The 15,041-nt window shown below is 37.5% G+C and overlaps 1 protein-coding gene across 3 annotated transcripts in view; it reads right to left on the bottom strand.

The window, feature by feature from the left end:
- ADCY1 (adenylate cyclase 1) overlaps window positions 1-15,041 on the bottom strand; it is a 163,732-nt gene that overhangs the window by 78,920 nt on the left and 69,771 nt on the right. For all 3 annotated transcript variants that reach the window (XR_012053967.1, XM_002192007.7, XM_030265660.4), the window contains exon 3: window positions 10,199-10,317. Coding sequence is in view for 2 of the 3 variants with exons in the window: in XM_002192007.7 (XP_002192043.3) it covers window positions 10,199-10,317 (119 nt within the window). In the remaining variant the exon portion in view is untranslated. The remainder of the gene's footprint in view (window positions 1-10,198; window positions 10,318-15,041) is intronic.

The raw sequence follows: 15,041 nt of genomic DNA, 5'->3' as shown, positions 1-15,041 counted from the left end.
CCATTCCTCATAAGCAAGTCTCAACACTCATAATATGCTACAAAAAATGGCAAATACAAGTCCTGACTCACACTCTCCGTTTATAGTTTCATTTAACCCAGCTGTTTAAATCCCTTGTCCACCACAGCAGATAAGTAGCATATCCCAGCACAAAGCCAACTCATCCAAAGTTCAATGACTTTGGTCTATAAACAAAGCCCTTACACTGTCATTTTTATCCTTGGGGCAGTGTCTCCACTCAGTACTTCTTGGAGAATTATGAGAACATTGTTCAAGATGGCCCTGGTTCAAAGAAAAAATAAATAGTTGTTCCATTCCCACGCTGTTCAAACATAACAAAAAGGCTTCTTACAATAAAAAGTCAGCTTTTTTTTTTTTTTAATTTTACTGATTCACATCTCTGCTATCATAAAAGTGAACCAGTCAAGTGATGGGTAAAATAAAATGCATTAACAGAGTTCAATAACACCTACATATTTGTCATGAAAGATCTACTTTTTCTCTTAATTCTATATTGATGTCCTTGTTGTTTGATGGCCCTAGGTCTTTCTGGAAATTCAGAGTTACCTAAATTCCTTAAAGATTTTCAAAAGTACTTAAATGTGCATTAGTGTCTTTCATACATTTTGCTTTATGGCTGTTTTTTTTTAATGACCTAAATTCACATCAGAATTTACACAGTTTAAAAAGGCACGGAGGAAAAACCAACAACTACAATTGTTGCAATCCAGTATGTCATCTAGTTTAATTCAATTCTCTCAGTATGGAGGGGGAGCGGGGATGTTAGTTAATAATAATAGCTTCTGATAGCCTTTCTGCCTTTTTATATCTCATCTATTTTACACATTTTACTTTTTGATTGGTTTTGCTTTTCTATTTCCATTTTGAATATGGTGGTCCACTTTTTTTCACTGTCCATACATACAGTAACAGTAATATTTTCAGCAGCACCAACAATGTCCATTTGCAAAAAAAAAGCTCCATGGAGTTGGGAGGCGCTGAGGCCTTTAAGGTAATAACAATGTTATCTCATTACTAAAGTCTTTAGCAATGACGAACATCCATATACATACAAACCAGAGATGTTCGGTGTTTGTGAAAACTATGTCTTAAGATGTAAGAGAGCAACCATTACAACGCTGACATGTACACATATCAAAACCTCTCTATTAGTGAAACATAGAGAATAGGAAACAGGTTCCTATATAATCATTCAGTTAAGAAGAGCGTTAATTCTTTAAACATTTAAAGAATTCATAGTCCTCAGCACTTGATTCAAAACACTGGTAATTGTACAAAAATGTGAAGTCCATAAAAGCACCCACAACACAGAACATACCATTGAAAATCTAGGTAAAAATATGTAATTATTGTATGCTGAGAGACTGATGTTTAATTATGCTTGTGAATTTTAATACTGTGGTTAACTGCATGTACACATTTTAAAGGTTATGGAATAGGTTAGGTAATATGATCATTGTTACACTTTCTTTTTTTTTACAAAATTCCCAACTCCTTTAATACAATATTCTTAAAATATGCGAAGTATAACTCTCATGTCTGGATATGGCACAGATGGGGAAATGCTGTAAGTAGAAGTTCTGCCTTTTATTAAAGAAAAATCTCCTCCTTTTTACCACCATGAAATGTTACAATCATAGTAACTGCTGCACTTTGTTGGAAAGTAGGCTGAAATGCCAGTGACTAGACCTGATTTTGCAGCAACAGTGGTAGGAAACAGCCAGTGGAGGAGCAGGAGATTTTTCTACCCAAAGTGCAACTAGCACTGCAAGCCTGCTGCTTCCATAGTCTGCCCTCAGGGGTGGCAGTGCTGAGGAGAGCACACACAGACAGAGCTCTACTATTCAAAAAAATGGCATTGAAACTCAACAGCTGATTAATTTTATTTTAGCTGGTGATCTGACCAATACTATCTCTTCTACTTCTTCATCTGTGTGGGGCAGCACCATCACATACTTTCATTGTACAACATCTGAAAAAAATTAGAATAGCATCTCTGTCTGTGATGAGCAGTCAAATTACCCAAGTAATGCAATAACCTTTTTTTCCCCTCTTAAGTTCTATTCAGTTTTTTGGGAAGTAAAGGACAAGAAAGCCTTTATGAGAAGATGGCAAAGTCAGTCTTATGGAATGACAACAAAAATGAGATTTGAATTCTTGCTATCGCCATGAAATCATAATTGTACTAAAGAGAGAAATTATCAGCTATATAGTGCCAGAATTTCAGTCAAAAAACTGAACTGTTTCCATGGCCAAATATATTCAAATATTCTCAGAGTCCAAGTCTCCACATTGGCACTGAAATTCCCTTTCATCTGTTTTGGGTATATTATTCACACAAAAATCCTGAAAGATTTAAATTTAGGGCATGTCTAACATACTCAGAAAACTTAAAACAAAGCAGCTACAGGAGTGACATCAATGTTAAAGCACATTAATCACTCCTCCAGAGATACTAATTCAAGAGCAAAGTCTTGGTTCATAGTAACTGTAATTGCTATGGAGGTTCACATCCTCAGAGAGCAATAAACTAGAGCAAAATAGGGCTACCTCATTTACGTATGAAAGACTCCTAATAATTGTATGGTATACAAAGGAACACTTCATAAAGGTTGCCAAGTAATTTTATTTTTAAAAATGTAAATGCTGGCATATATAGAAACAGGAAGTGAGAAGCTACCAATTAACAAATATTTCTCTTAATGACCAAACAAGGATGAAGCTGCCCCTTTTTTAATTACACACAATTAAACAATTTTATTCCACAGAATTAATAATGCCATTGGGCACTTTGGTGAAAAAAAAGCAAACAAACAAAAAAAACAATCTCCTTTAAACCACAACCACTCACAAAAGAAGAGAAATGAAAGTGAAAAGAAATAGAAAACAAAGAGCAAATATTACTTCTGCTCATTCAGCAGCATAGTTTGCATGTGATTCAAGCACTGCTCTTCCTTACAAGCGATGTGAAGGTGTTGGTTAGGACGTCTAGGTAGCTCCTACAGTGCTGTGGCTGGCGTTGCCTCACAACCCAGGGCTCAACAATGATCCATGATCTTGCATGGCACAGAGATGAGACTGATTAGACTGTAGGTCTCCATATTTTCTGCTTTCCTCTTTCTAAAAATCAGGGTTATATTTCCCTATTTCCAGTCATTAGAGACTCACTCACTTCACCTCACTGCCATGACTTTTCAAATATGGTAGATAATGGCTTAGCCACTATCTGCCAGTTCCCTCAGAGCTCACAGATTAATCTACTCAGGTTCCATGGACTTGTGCACATTCAGGCTCCTTAGATAGTCTTGAAGCTGATCCTCTCCTGCAGTGGACTCAAGGTGCTCATCCTCTCAGTCCCCGAATTTGTCTTTTTTTACCAGGGTGGCATGGCTGGGGCACTTGCTGTTGAAGAATAAGGTGTAGAAGTCATTGAGAACCTCAGCCTAGCTGAGAAAAGAGAACTTTATCCAGGGTAGCCAGGTCTCCTATCTCCTACTGGAAAGAGTCCAAGTTATCCCTAGTCTTTATTTTCCTTGCAACATATCTACAGAAGCCCTTTCTGTTATCCTCATTATTCATGGCCAGACTCAATTCTATCTGGCCCTTGACATCCCCAACCTTGTCCCTAACTTCCTGTACAAATTCCCCTGTTTCCTTCCCAGGCCACCTGTCCTTGTTTCCACTTCCTGAAAGCTTCTTTTTTTTTTTTTTTGCTCTGGGTTTGCTCAGCAGCTCCTGATACATCCATGATGGCCTCCTAACATTTTTGCCAGATCTCCTCCTTGTTGGATGCATTCTTCCTGAGCTTGGAAGAGGTGATCGTTGAAATTCAGATAGCATTCTTGGGACCCTTTGCCATCCACAGCTCTATCCCATGGGGCTGTGCTGAGCAGGTCCTTGAAGAGGCCAAAGTCTGCCAGGGAAGTTGCAACGTGCCTGTCCCTCTGATCTTATGATATTTAATGAAATACATCTAGATTTCTGAAAACATAACTTTAAAGAAAAAAATACTGTAATGACAGTTCTTTCAAGTAAAGTGTTGCAAGGAATTATATCTACAGTTACCAACGAATGGCTCCTGCTAAACACTACACACAGAAAACACATATAAACTAACAAAAACATAAACTAAAACTAAAATTGACATAAATTTTGTATGACTGCATTCCCCACAGGCTACTGCAACAAAGCACATATGATAGATTATGTAAGCACTGAAATGCAGTGTTTTTCTTTTGACTGTTCATTCCACTCCTTATTTGCTAATGACACAGACATGGAGTTAGTGCACCATCCACAAGTTTCTGAATGACACCTAGCTATGTGGTGTGGTCGACAACACTGGAGGGCAGGGATGCCATCCAAAGGGACTGGACGGGCTAGAGAGGTGGGCCTACGCAAGCCCCATGAAGTTTAACAAGGCCATGTGTAAGGTCCTGCACCTAGGTTGGGGCAATCCCAAACATCGATACAAATTGAGGCATTAATAGATTAAGATCAGCACTGCTAAAGAGGGCTTAGGGGCACTGGTGGATGAAATATTGGACATGTGCCAGCACTGTATGCTTGTTGCCCAAAAAGCCAAATGTATCCTGTTACACATAAAAGGAAATGTGGCCAGCAGGTGATTATGTTCTCTCATGAGACCCCACCTGAATTTTCAGCACAGGAAGCACATGGACTGGTCAGAGTGTGGTTGTTCAGCCTGGAGAAGAGAGGGCTCCAGGGAGACATAGTAACCTTCCAGAGCCTAAATGGGGTATACAACAGAGCTGGAGATGGACTTTTTATCAGGGTCTCTACTGATAAAACAAGTGGGAATGGCTTTAAACTAAAACTGGGTTGATTTAGATTAGATACAAGGAAGAAGCTGCAGATAACCCATCTCTGTAAATACTCAAGCTCAGACCAGTCAGCCTTTTGAGCAGCCTTATGTAGTTAAAGATGAACCTGACTAAGACACAGAGACTGGACTAGATGATCTTTAATGGCTCCATCCTACTCAAACCATTCTATGACTTCATGTTTCATGTTGAATGTTTCCTGAGGACTTTTTTTATTTTTAAAGCTACCTGGACTATTTGGTTTGAAACACCAACAGCTCTTTCTAACCTGTTCTATTATATAAATTCTGAACAAAAGCCAAGCAGCAATACAGTGAGCAAGTTCAGAAAAGGAAACAGTATAAACAGACATTTCTCTCATTTCTCTCCTCTGTCACAGAGACAGACTGGTTCTGCACTGGCATACGAGTTACATACATCATTATCTCATATTCCTTGACAATCTGAAACATTTCTGTGTTAACAAGCCCAGAGTTATCACTCCAGGACCTTCTGTATTCCTGTTTTCTCCTGCCATGATCCCTGCAGACAGGCATAGCCAGCACCTGAACAGTGACTGCAGCCCTCCTGCACCACAGCGGGAAGCAGCTACACCTGCTAGAACTGAGTGCAGAAAGCCTGGGGCCTGATCTAAGAGATTTAAGCTTCTTCTCAAGTGTGAGTACTGACAGAGCAACTCTTTTGTATGTGACTCTATGGGGCATTCAGAAGGAGAAGTCCTGCCAAGTTACACAAGAGATTTGACAGCTTGTAGGTAGTAAATATCCAGCTTTAACAGTACTCATTCATGTGCTTTCTGCACTTGAATAGTCCTGCTGTTTTCAGTGGAGCCACTTGTATAAATAAGGGCTCTGCAAAATGAGAAGGGGTTGTATGCCCTTTTTTTTATTTTCATTTGCACCATTTGTTTAATTAAAGTACAACTTACAGTAAAAATTGTATTTTAACGGCACATGGAGTATCAGAAAGTAACCTGTAGGAGTCATTTTGCCTCATAGATGAAACATAAGGGAAGTTTATTAATAATTTTATGTGTGACTCACTTCAATGTTTAAGAAAAATGTGCTCTCTAAAATTAAAGAGGCCTGTTAAAATAAAACCAAAGGGAGGCTGTGTTTTTTGCATAATAATAATTTACAAAAACTAGTTCACTGTGAAGCCTTACAAGTTCAGAAAGACTAGATACAGAAGTCTGTCCATAGGCATCACAATCGCAGCTTTTTGAAATGTTGGAATGGTTAAGTTAAATTTAAAAATTATTTAAGGTTTGATGTTTCCTGAAAGACAGGACAGACCAGAAATATTTGCTCATAAATATCTTCAGATTGTGTTCTGGCTTCAGATTGAGTCTCAAGAACATCTACAATGCCACAAGGAATCTTTTTATTAGTAGCTTTGAAAACAGGCAGTGTGTTTCCTAAAATTAATATATCTTCTTACAAAGCATCCAGTTCTGTTTCACGCTTGTAAAAATAAGGCTAAATGAATCTGCTGTATCTGAGGCCGAAGAAATTTTTAGCTGTTCAATGTTCCCTTTCTTTAATCTCTTCAACATTTTTTGAGTCATAGAATGAAGCAAGAAGTTGTGTGTTAATATAGGAAGCCAGCCATATCTTTATTAATCCATGAGTTAAAACAGTTTCATGAATATCTAATGTCCATTCCAAAAGAGACAAACAACAAAATGTGTTGAGGTTTCCATACAGGGCATATATTTGAGTTGAAACTCAATATGAAATTTTCATAATTGTATTATGGGTCCATGGAGAAATTCAGTCAGAACTAGTGAGTTTTTACAATGGATGCTGTACATATGTGATCTGTAAACTTCTCAGTCCTGTATGAATAAGGAAAGAAGGAAATATGAATATTAAATTTCTTAATGTAAACTTAGAAAAAACATGTCTTCATGTTACAAAACATATTTCTGAGCAGCACTGAAGAGCTGGTCTGTTGGGCAGCCTTTGCAAGTTACTTGACATCTGGTTCCCACATATTTCATGGTATCCTTGTCTGGGGTTATCCCAGTAAAAAAACACTTGTACTGTAGCTTGTGTACTGTAACAGCTTGTAGGCTGTATACAAATTATTTCCTTCTGATAAACCACAGTTAGTTCTATTAGTTGTAATTATTTTAGTTTTCTGATTGTTGAGTTTTTTGTCCTCACTGGGCTAATGCTATATTGGATGTGAATTTGCATATCTTGTTTTGCATACTGCATTTGCATTAGGTTATTTGTCTCCATTTAAAATACATGCCCACAATTCTTACTGCTCAGCATTTCTGTTCAAAAATTTTACAAGGTAGCAGATGTACTACAGATCTGGGAAGAGCTGATCAAAGCATGACACATTCCCATCCAGAGCACAGTGAGTAGCAGGCAGTCATTCACCAGCTATTGGGTAGCTGGTAAAATATTCACCAACTAATTTATAAACCAGGGCAGTTGCCATGGTTATCTGAAATATGCCAGTACTTTTCCCCAGTCCATCATTCACTTCTTACAGAAGTATGTGTATCTCCACTGTAACATGCTTTTCTGGGAGGAGGTAAAGAAAGTAGCTGTATTAATGTCTTTTTTTTTTTTTTTTTTCACATGTAAGATTAAATATTCTTTGCCCTTTTTTTCAAGCAGCTGTTTAGAAGACTGAAACAGATGCTTTCTTATACTTATGAGGGTATTTTTTTTGCTGTTGGTTTTTTGACAGGTAAGGAATGGAAAAATTATGTGATCTACTAATTGCATGCCTGCTTCCTTCAGACTATTTTTTCTGAAAAATAATGATCTGATACTTCCAGGTATTTGCAAGGACAAAAAGAAAGCATTACAAAAGGAAAAGTGCAGCTCATTTTGTATTGTCCACTGTGTAGCTTTGGAATTAAAAAACCCTGGAATATAGAATTATAGAGGGGCTTTTTGTTTATTTGTTTTAATAGCAGCACTTTACAGAACACTTGATGTGAAGACGAAAATTCATACAAAAATAGGAATGATCTCTTAGGTTTACCTGTTATAATACTAAACTGCCACTACCCAGAAGAAAAAAACAAAGCTGTTTTAATCTCCTTAAGAAAGTAAAGCAAGCACTTATTATTGGCACTGACCACCAGCAGCCCTACCGAAGGGATGCTGTAGTGCTGTTCTTAACACTGGTGTCAGAGTGGCACCTGCTGGGAGTTCCCCTTCATCCTTCAGCTCTACACAGTCACAAAACTTCTGGGATGAAACTCCGGCCTACTGGGACAAGCTAGGCACAGACTGCTGGGTATTTATTGGACACTAATTCACTCCAGTTTTTTAATCATTATTATAATTATAGAGTAGTTGCATTACTGAAATAAAAGGCAACAGAATTTCTTATAAGTAAAGATGGTGAAGGGAGGTCTGCTATTTTCAGTTCTCTTCCCTGAGATCTTACCTGTGACATTAAAATGACCCCATCTTACTTGGGCTTCATTTGCCCTAAAAGTACTTTCCTAATGTCAGAGAATGAATTCACCTCTCCAGACAGTGTGTTTTGATTCAAAAACTTTTATGAACTCCACATCAAAGTAGTGAATAAGCCACAAAAGTTTTAGTAGTTATGTGAAAAAAACATCATGTAGGGAAAAAGACTACTCCTGAGGTTACGTTTCAAAAAGATCTTAGCAAAAGAGAGGACTCAGAAGCACTATAATCAACTGCAAACCAATGCTTTCTAAGATGACTCTCAACAGTGTAATGAATGCAGAGACTTGTGACACATACAAGATATAAATATACTAATCATAATATAATTATCAATTCCTGAATAGAAGGGCAACCAACAGTAGCATACATGTGTTTCATAGCACTGTGAGGACATAATTTTTGACACAATTTTTATAAGTATATTAAGGAATGTGATCACCAAAGGGTCAAAGTAGAAGACACCCGAGCACCAAAACCTGGCATACCTGAACTTGATTAGAAAAACTGACTGCAAATAGACAGACAGGTTATCATTCAAAGATGGAAGATGGGCAAGAAAAAGAAAAAAAATATGCAAATGGTGTTGGTGAGGAGTGCAACAGAATAAAACCATGTGACATAAACATGGGAAAGTGAAGGAGTAAGACAGCTCACTTAGATTTTGAAAGTGTCCTTCAGGAGTTCTCAAGTCAGACTTTGACAACTGAGAACCATCAGATACTGTAAACACCATCATAATTTTCAGCATCAGCTTTGGGGTAATGTGCATTTAGAACCAATTTTAAACTGATTGTTAAAGACCAACTTTTGTAAGCAAACTGATGAGATTAATATTATGCAAGATTTAACCATTAACATGAAGTAAAATATTCATTTTTAATTCAGTAATGTTAAATTTTATAGCATAAAACTGACCTAATTTGGCAATCTTCTGAACTCTCCCATCACAGACATCTCTGATTCTCTTAGTGACAGAAATGCTTTTAGCTGCAACAACTTAGTCACTAGGAAGTGGTCCTTGCATATATTAAAGCCAGCTCAAAGGGAGGTAGACTAAATCTTGTGAGAAGAAACTTAGCAGTGGAGGAGGGAGAGGAGGAGGTGCTGAAGTTTACTCCTGTGCCACATGAGTGCACCATGCAAATCAAGGCAGCTCTGTGGCACCATTTACTAACACTGCATCTTGTTTAGTAAAAGGGTGACACCAACTGAACTTCTTTGATGCTGTTTTTGATATGGAAGCAAGGCACTTGGCAGTAGTGTGATAAAACACAGACAAGTTCTTTAAGGAATTTGTTCTGGAGGCAAAGAAGAATAACAAATAAGAATGCACTTCAAGAAAAAGCAGTAAAAATGACAGCACTTGCACACAGTCGACTACTGAACAAGAGCAAGTAGAACTGAGCCTTAGTCAATAATCTCTGGGGGTAATGCTCATGTGATGTGGACAAATACACATTTCTTTACATTTACATCACAGTTTCTTTCTGTGTTCCCATGCTATTACCCAGGAAAATCTATTAATTTAGAGGTAATTAATCTTACTATCAAAAAATTATAGATGAGCAAAAACTACCTAGCAGAATATATACTCCTGTTCACCCAAAACATAATACAGTACAAAACCAATACCTAGTCATTTGGAAAAAGCTGTCAGTCGCCCAGCACTACTATTCTAAGGCATTTATTGATTCAGGCTTATCTCATGAGAAGATTATTAAATCTTCCTAGTGCACCCATTCTTCTACTCTGTATAAATGATAAATCTTCACTATATTGCTCAGTTTTTTTCTTTGAAACCTGAGTGCAATTATACATTACTGTCCTTGTACTAAATATTCTTAGTTCTTTAGATTATTTCATGGGCTGCATCAATCCTACCTAACATTGTCATGCCTTTGAATGTAAATCTTGTGGAAAATCCTTTCAGGAGGCTTCAGGAAGTCTTCCTTCATTTCCATTGCAACATTCCTGGGCAAAAGGCTCATCAAGAGACGTTCCTAAAAGAAAACATAAGCAACATCAGTTTGTAGTGTGTGACCATTTTTCAAAAGTTTTAATCTAGCAAAATGGACAATCTTCTCTTAATCTGCTTCCTTAAAATGTCTGCTACATAAATAATATGAACCATTTCTCTCAAACTTTGCAAACTGTGTGGGTGTCTTTTTTAAAGCTTTCCATACTAAAAAAAAAAAAAAAAAAATTAAAAAACCACAGCAACAACAAAAAAACTCAAACCCAACAACAAACCAGAAAAAACAAACTGAAAAAGCTAGCTTCAAGAGCATATAATTGTCCATATTTTTGATTAATATTACAGTTCTAATAACAGCAACTTACTTTATTCTTAGCAGCATTTATCTGTCTGAGAAAGACTTCCCAGGATCATTTGCTGTTCTTTTGTGTGTTCTATTTCTTCCTGGATATAATGAAAGTATTACATTACAAGGACTATGACAACTGGTTATTAAGCAGTGAGAGTGGATGATGGATTTATCTACTGTCAAATTCAGTGGAACAGTAAGCACAGTTTTAATGGCATCTTAGCTAGTGTGGCAATGTCTTTAATGAACTACACCAGTACAAATTCCTGGCTAAACACGTCTTCTTGCTATACTCACAGAGAAATTTTTAGCATGGGTCACTGACCTGCATAAAAAGAGTCTCTAATATTATGAATCTTGTCAGTATTGACTATAAAGGCCCATGTAGTTTTTCCACATATTCTGGCCCATTCTCAGGTACCATCTGGAAAATCTGCAGCTATTCTTAGGTGCTGTAAGGTGTCCTTAGATAACTACTCAAGTTGTGTTTTCACCCAGAAAATGCTTGCCTTTTAAAATGCATTTCTAAGTTTATCCATCAGACCTGCTAGTTTCAGCCATGGAAACAGTCTGAACAAATTCACATAACCACATCTGATCTGATTCAGGAATCTCATGTTCCGGACAACAATGGATGAGGCTAGGAGCAAGGAAGGTGTACCCTCAGTGGAAGAGAATTTGGTCAGGGGATAATTAAGCAAACTGGATGGATGTGACTCCATGGGCCCTGACAGGACACATTCACAAGCTCACTGAGTGAGCTGTCAGATGCTGCTGTAAGGACACTCCTAAAAGTCAAACATGGTGACTGGGAGAAGTGGTGCAAGACTGCAGAAAGAAAATGTCACTTCTCTAGCCAAGAAGGGCAAAAAGGAGGACACAGGGAACTGCAGGCCAGTCAATTTCATCTTGGGTCCTGAAAGTGATGAAGGATCACATCCTCGAAACCACGGTGGGTAAACCAGATGACTTCCAGAGCCCTTCCTGTCTCAACTATTCTGTGATTCTGTTATCTGACAATCAAGACCCACTGTAATGGCATCTGCAAGATGTCACAGAAGTGTAAATTTTGGCCCAACCTCATTGTCCTTTTCTTTAATCAATTTTAAATAAATAAAGACCAAAAATTAACACTGAGAAGAGGGTATCTGCAAGTGCTGTTATGTTGCTAACATGCACACATTCACCAGATAAAGCCATTAAATAAAAAAGGATTTTTTATCTTAACATTTTCTTCTGGAAGACACATTGAAAGAAGTAATAAGTTAAATTTTTCAGAACTGCCCTGGTGAACTTTAGACTAAAGTTCTGTCATGTGTTTGTGGTGGTCACATTGTCTTGAGGCTAAGGATTGTTAGCTAACTTCTTATATATATGTAGCAGAACATTCCCTCCTGCCACAGAAGGGCTTATCTTCTATGTCCATCAGCTGGTGCATAGCTCCGGACATTCTCCCTCTCACAAGGATTGTTGAGATAACCCACGCTGAACAGATGTTGAGCAGTGAGTTATCTCTGGCACCAGAGAGGTGAGATCCCCAGTTGACAATAAATATCTCACCTTGAAAGAAAGACGTGGATAAGCTAGGAATTCCTGAATGTGAGACACATTACTTTACTAACTATAAAAGCTATACAAATTATCATGGAGGTAGAAGTGTCTTATACACACCCTGAAAATGTGCAGGACTTCTCCCACAAGCTTGGATGCAAGTTCTGCAGTTACTTTCCTGGGAATTGAGAGGAAAGATCCTATGTGTGCCCCGTCAGCAATCAGATGGTAAGCTACATGGAGTCCTAATCTATACTATTTCTTCACTAGCTGTAATAACAGGTACCTCAGTTGTGCACTGTCTGTTATCTGGTAGTAGTGTTTCTTTTGTTTATCCTGTGTAGTATGTCATCTGCTAAAGTCTTGTGTCTGTTAAATTTGTGTTAATTAAATAAATATTTAATTTTGTAATGGACCTAATTGACCATTTTTAAGAACCTGTGAGTGAGAGTGATCTGGGCTGCAGGCAACCCCCAACAGAGCTACTGTCAGAAATCTGAGTCAAAGGCAGGATTTACCTAAGCTCTCCTCTACATTCATAACGATGTACACCAAGAATATTGCAAAGAACACTATGGACTTCAATATTTGTTGAAGCAATTTCCAATTAACCAAAGTATCTCACATCACTAAAAAATAGTTATTCACTCTAAATTTTATGTTGATTTAATTAAGTATACTTATATTTTTGCAGCAGAATTGTACTTGGATAACCCAAATTCAGGGTTACAATCCAAAACAAGTATTTTGTCCACAGTGGATCTTACAAAGCTCTGTGACTGCTACTTGTGTCCTAAAGTTGATTTACTGTGTTAAGAGAAATAAACTGGGGGTATAAAAGGAGCTGACCACCTCTCAGGCAATAGAGAACCCATACAAGAGAGGAATTTGGACTGATGGTTAAATTCTCTGATGCTTAAGATGGCAAAAGTAATGCTGGAATTTCATAACTATTGCTCTGGATGAGAAATTTTCAAAGTCTGATAAGGACTAAATGTTTGCTGGAGCTTCCTTTGCAGTGAACATATTAAATAAGATCTTCACTATTTTGCTGAAACAGATTAGTAAATTTCAAAACTGTTAAGGAGAGACTGGGTTTAGACTTCTGTTTCCTAGAAAGTCAAACTTAACCAGACAAACAAGCAGACAAAAATTATAGTGACAGACTCTTCCAGGGAGCAGTGCTAACTGAATAGTTCTCCTATGGCCTGCAAATAATTACAATCCGTGAATAAAAAGCTCACAGAAAACGTCTGCAGTTCATGGCAAAAAACATCCAGGGAAGTAATAAGAATCATTACTATGAAGGCAGCATTAGAGAGCTGTAGGATGCAGCACCTGAAAGCATTGAAATGTGCAGACGTCAGATGTATTAAGGGAGGCTACAAAAATAATGATTCTTATACACATTAGCTTGACTGTAACAAGAGCTGAAGGGAACATAAGAAAATCCTCTATCAAATTATGATGGCTGGCTTTTTTTCATTAGAGATGAGAGCGAGATAGAGATGAAATTCCTCACCAAGTGAGGGAAGACTCAGTTATGGCTTTCTCAAAGGGAAGCCACTGCTGACCTTTCAGACCAAGAAGGGAAACAGCAGCATGATTGTAAGCAGCATGGCTGTGTGATTTGTCCCTGAAGAGGAGACTGGAAAATGTGAGAAATAACCCTGCAATGAAGAGTATCAAAACACTGAAAGTAAATGAAAGACACCATCCAGCTTTCTACAAAGAATATAAGAAAAGTCTCTCCTATTTACAGCAAAATCTCATCTGTCAAGCAAGGCAGTTTGCCCTTCAGGTCAGCCTAAGGAATGCTGAAGGACTCAAGATTTTTGGAGCAGCAAGAGTGAATTCATGTACACAAAATATAGCTGTTGGTGGGTTTGGGAAAAGGCTCTGCCTAGATCTCTATTCAGCAAGTCCTACAGTTTTTGTCCATTTTTATAATTTACTCCTGTATGGCTGATCTGATTATAAAAATAATCTGGAAACCAAGCTAAAAGGAAAACTAGGTGTGTAAGATAGTGCATTGAATGGAACAAGTGACAAAACCAAGATCACTCACATTTATGGTGACATTCATGGTTGACTGGTTGTTGCCTCCAACAAGGTGTGGGTGATGGCAGTAAAAAATAGAAAGAGTAACACAGGGAGCACTAATCAATTAGCAACAACTTTTACCAAAATAAAACAATACTCATATTGCAAACCTTCTAGTTGGTCACAAATAATTTTGTGTTGAGGTAGCCTCACAAGGTCTAGTAGAAACAAATATTTCTATATTTTATATTTCTAAATGATTCACAATGTTTTTTCAGGATTATTACAGATGTTTCAGAACATTGAATTTTGGCCACACAACCAACTTACACTATTTTAGGAATTTGTACTCTCTTCTCATGCTGTAAATCTTTACTCAGCATTACAATGGTCTAAAGTGAAATCACATGCTGAAAAAAAATTACTTTCAGAGACTGTAATTGTCAGTCAATGATTTTCCATTCCCTACAGAAATCTCACTAAGAAAAGAAAATAATAGATGAGGACATACGTCTCCTTCATTCACAACATTTTATATTCCCAGTCCTCTTCTGGGATTTCAAATGCCAAATTTAGCTGCCTCTGCCAATGGTATAATCCTGATTAATAATGATTACTGCTCTGCTAATAAAAAGAGCTATTTTTGAAAAGGACAATCAATTTAGAAAAACATCAAATTTCTCTTTCCAGCAATGGAGCATCACTAGAAAACAGAGGATGAGCGAGCATTCATTTTGACCCCAAGGAAAGTCAAAATGTGCATACCAAATTGCTCAGTGTTACCTTGGCCCAACCAATAGTACCAT

This window comes from Taeniopygia guttata, chromosome 2, assembly GCF_048771995.1.
Source record: "Taeniopygia guttata chromosome 2, bTaeGut7.mat, whole genome shotgun sequence".
NCBI classification, from domain to species: domain Eukaryota; kingdom Metazoa; phylum Chordata; class Aves; order Passeriformes; family Estrildidae; genus Taeniopygia; species Taeniopygia guttata.
This window is presented reverse-complemented; position numbering and strand designations above follow the sequence as displayed.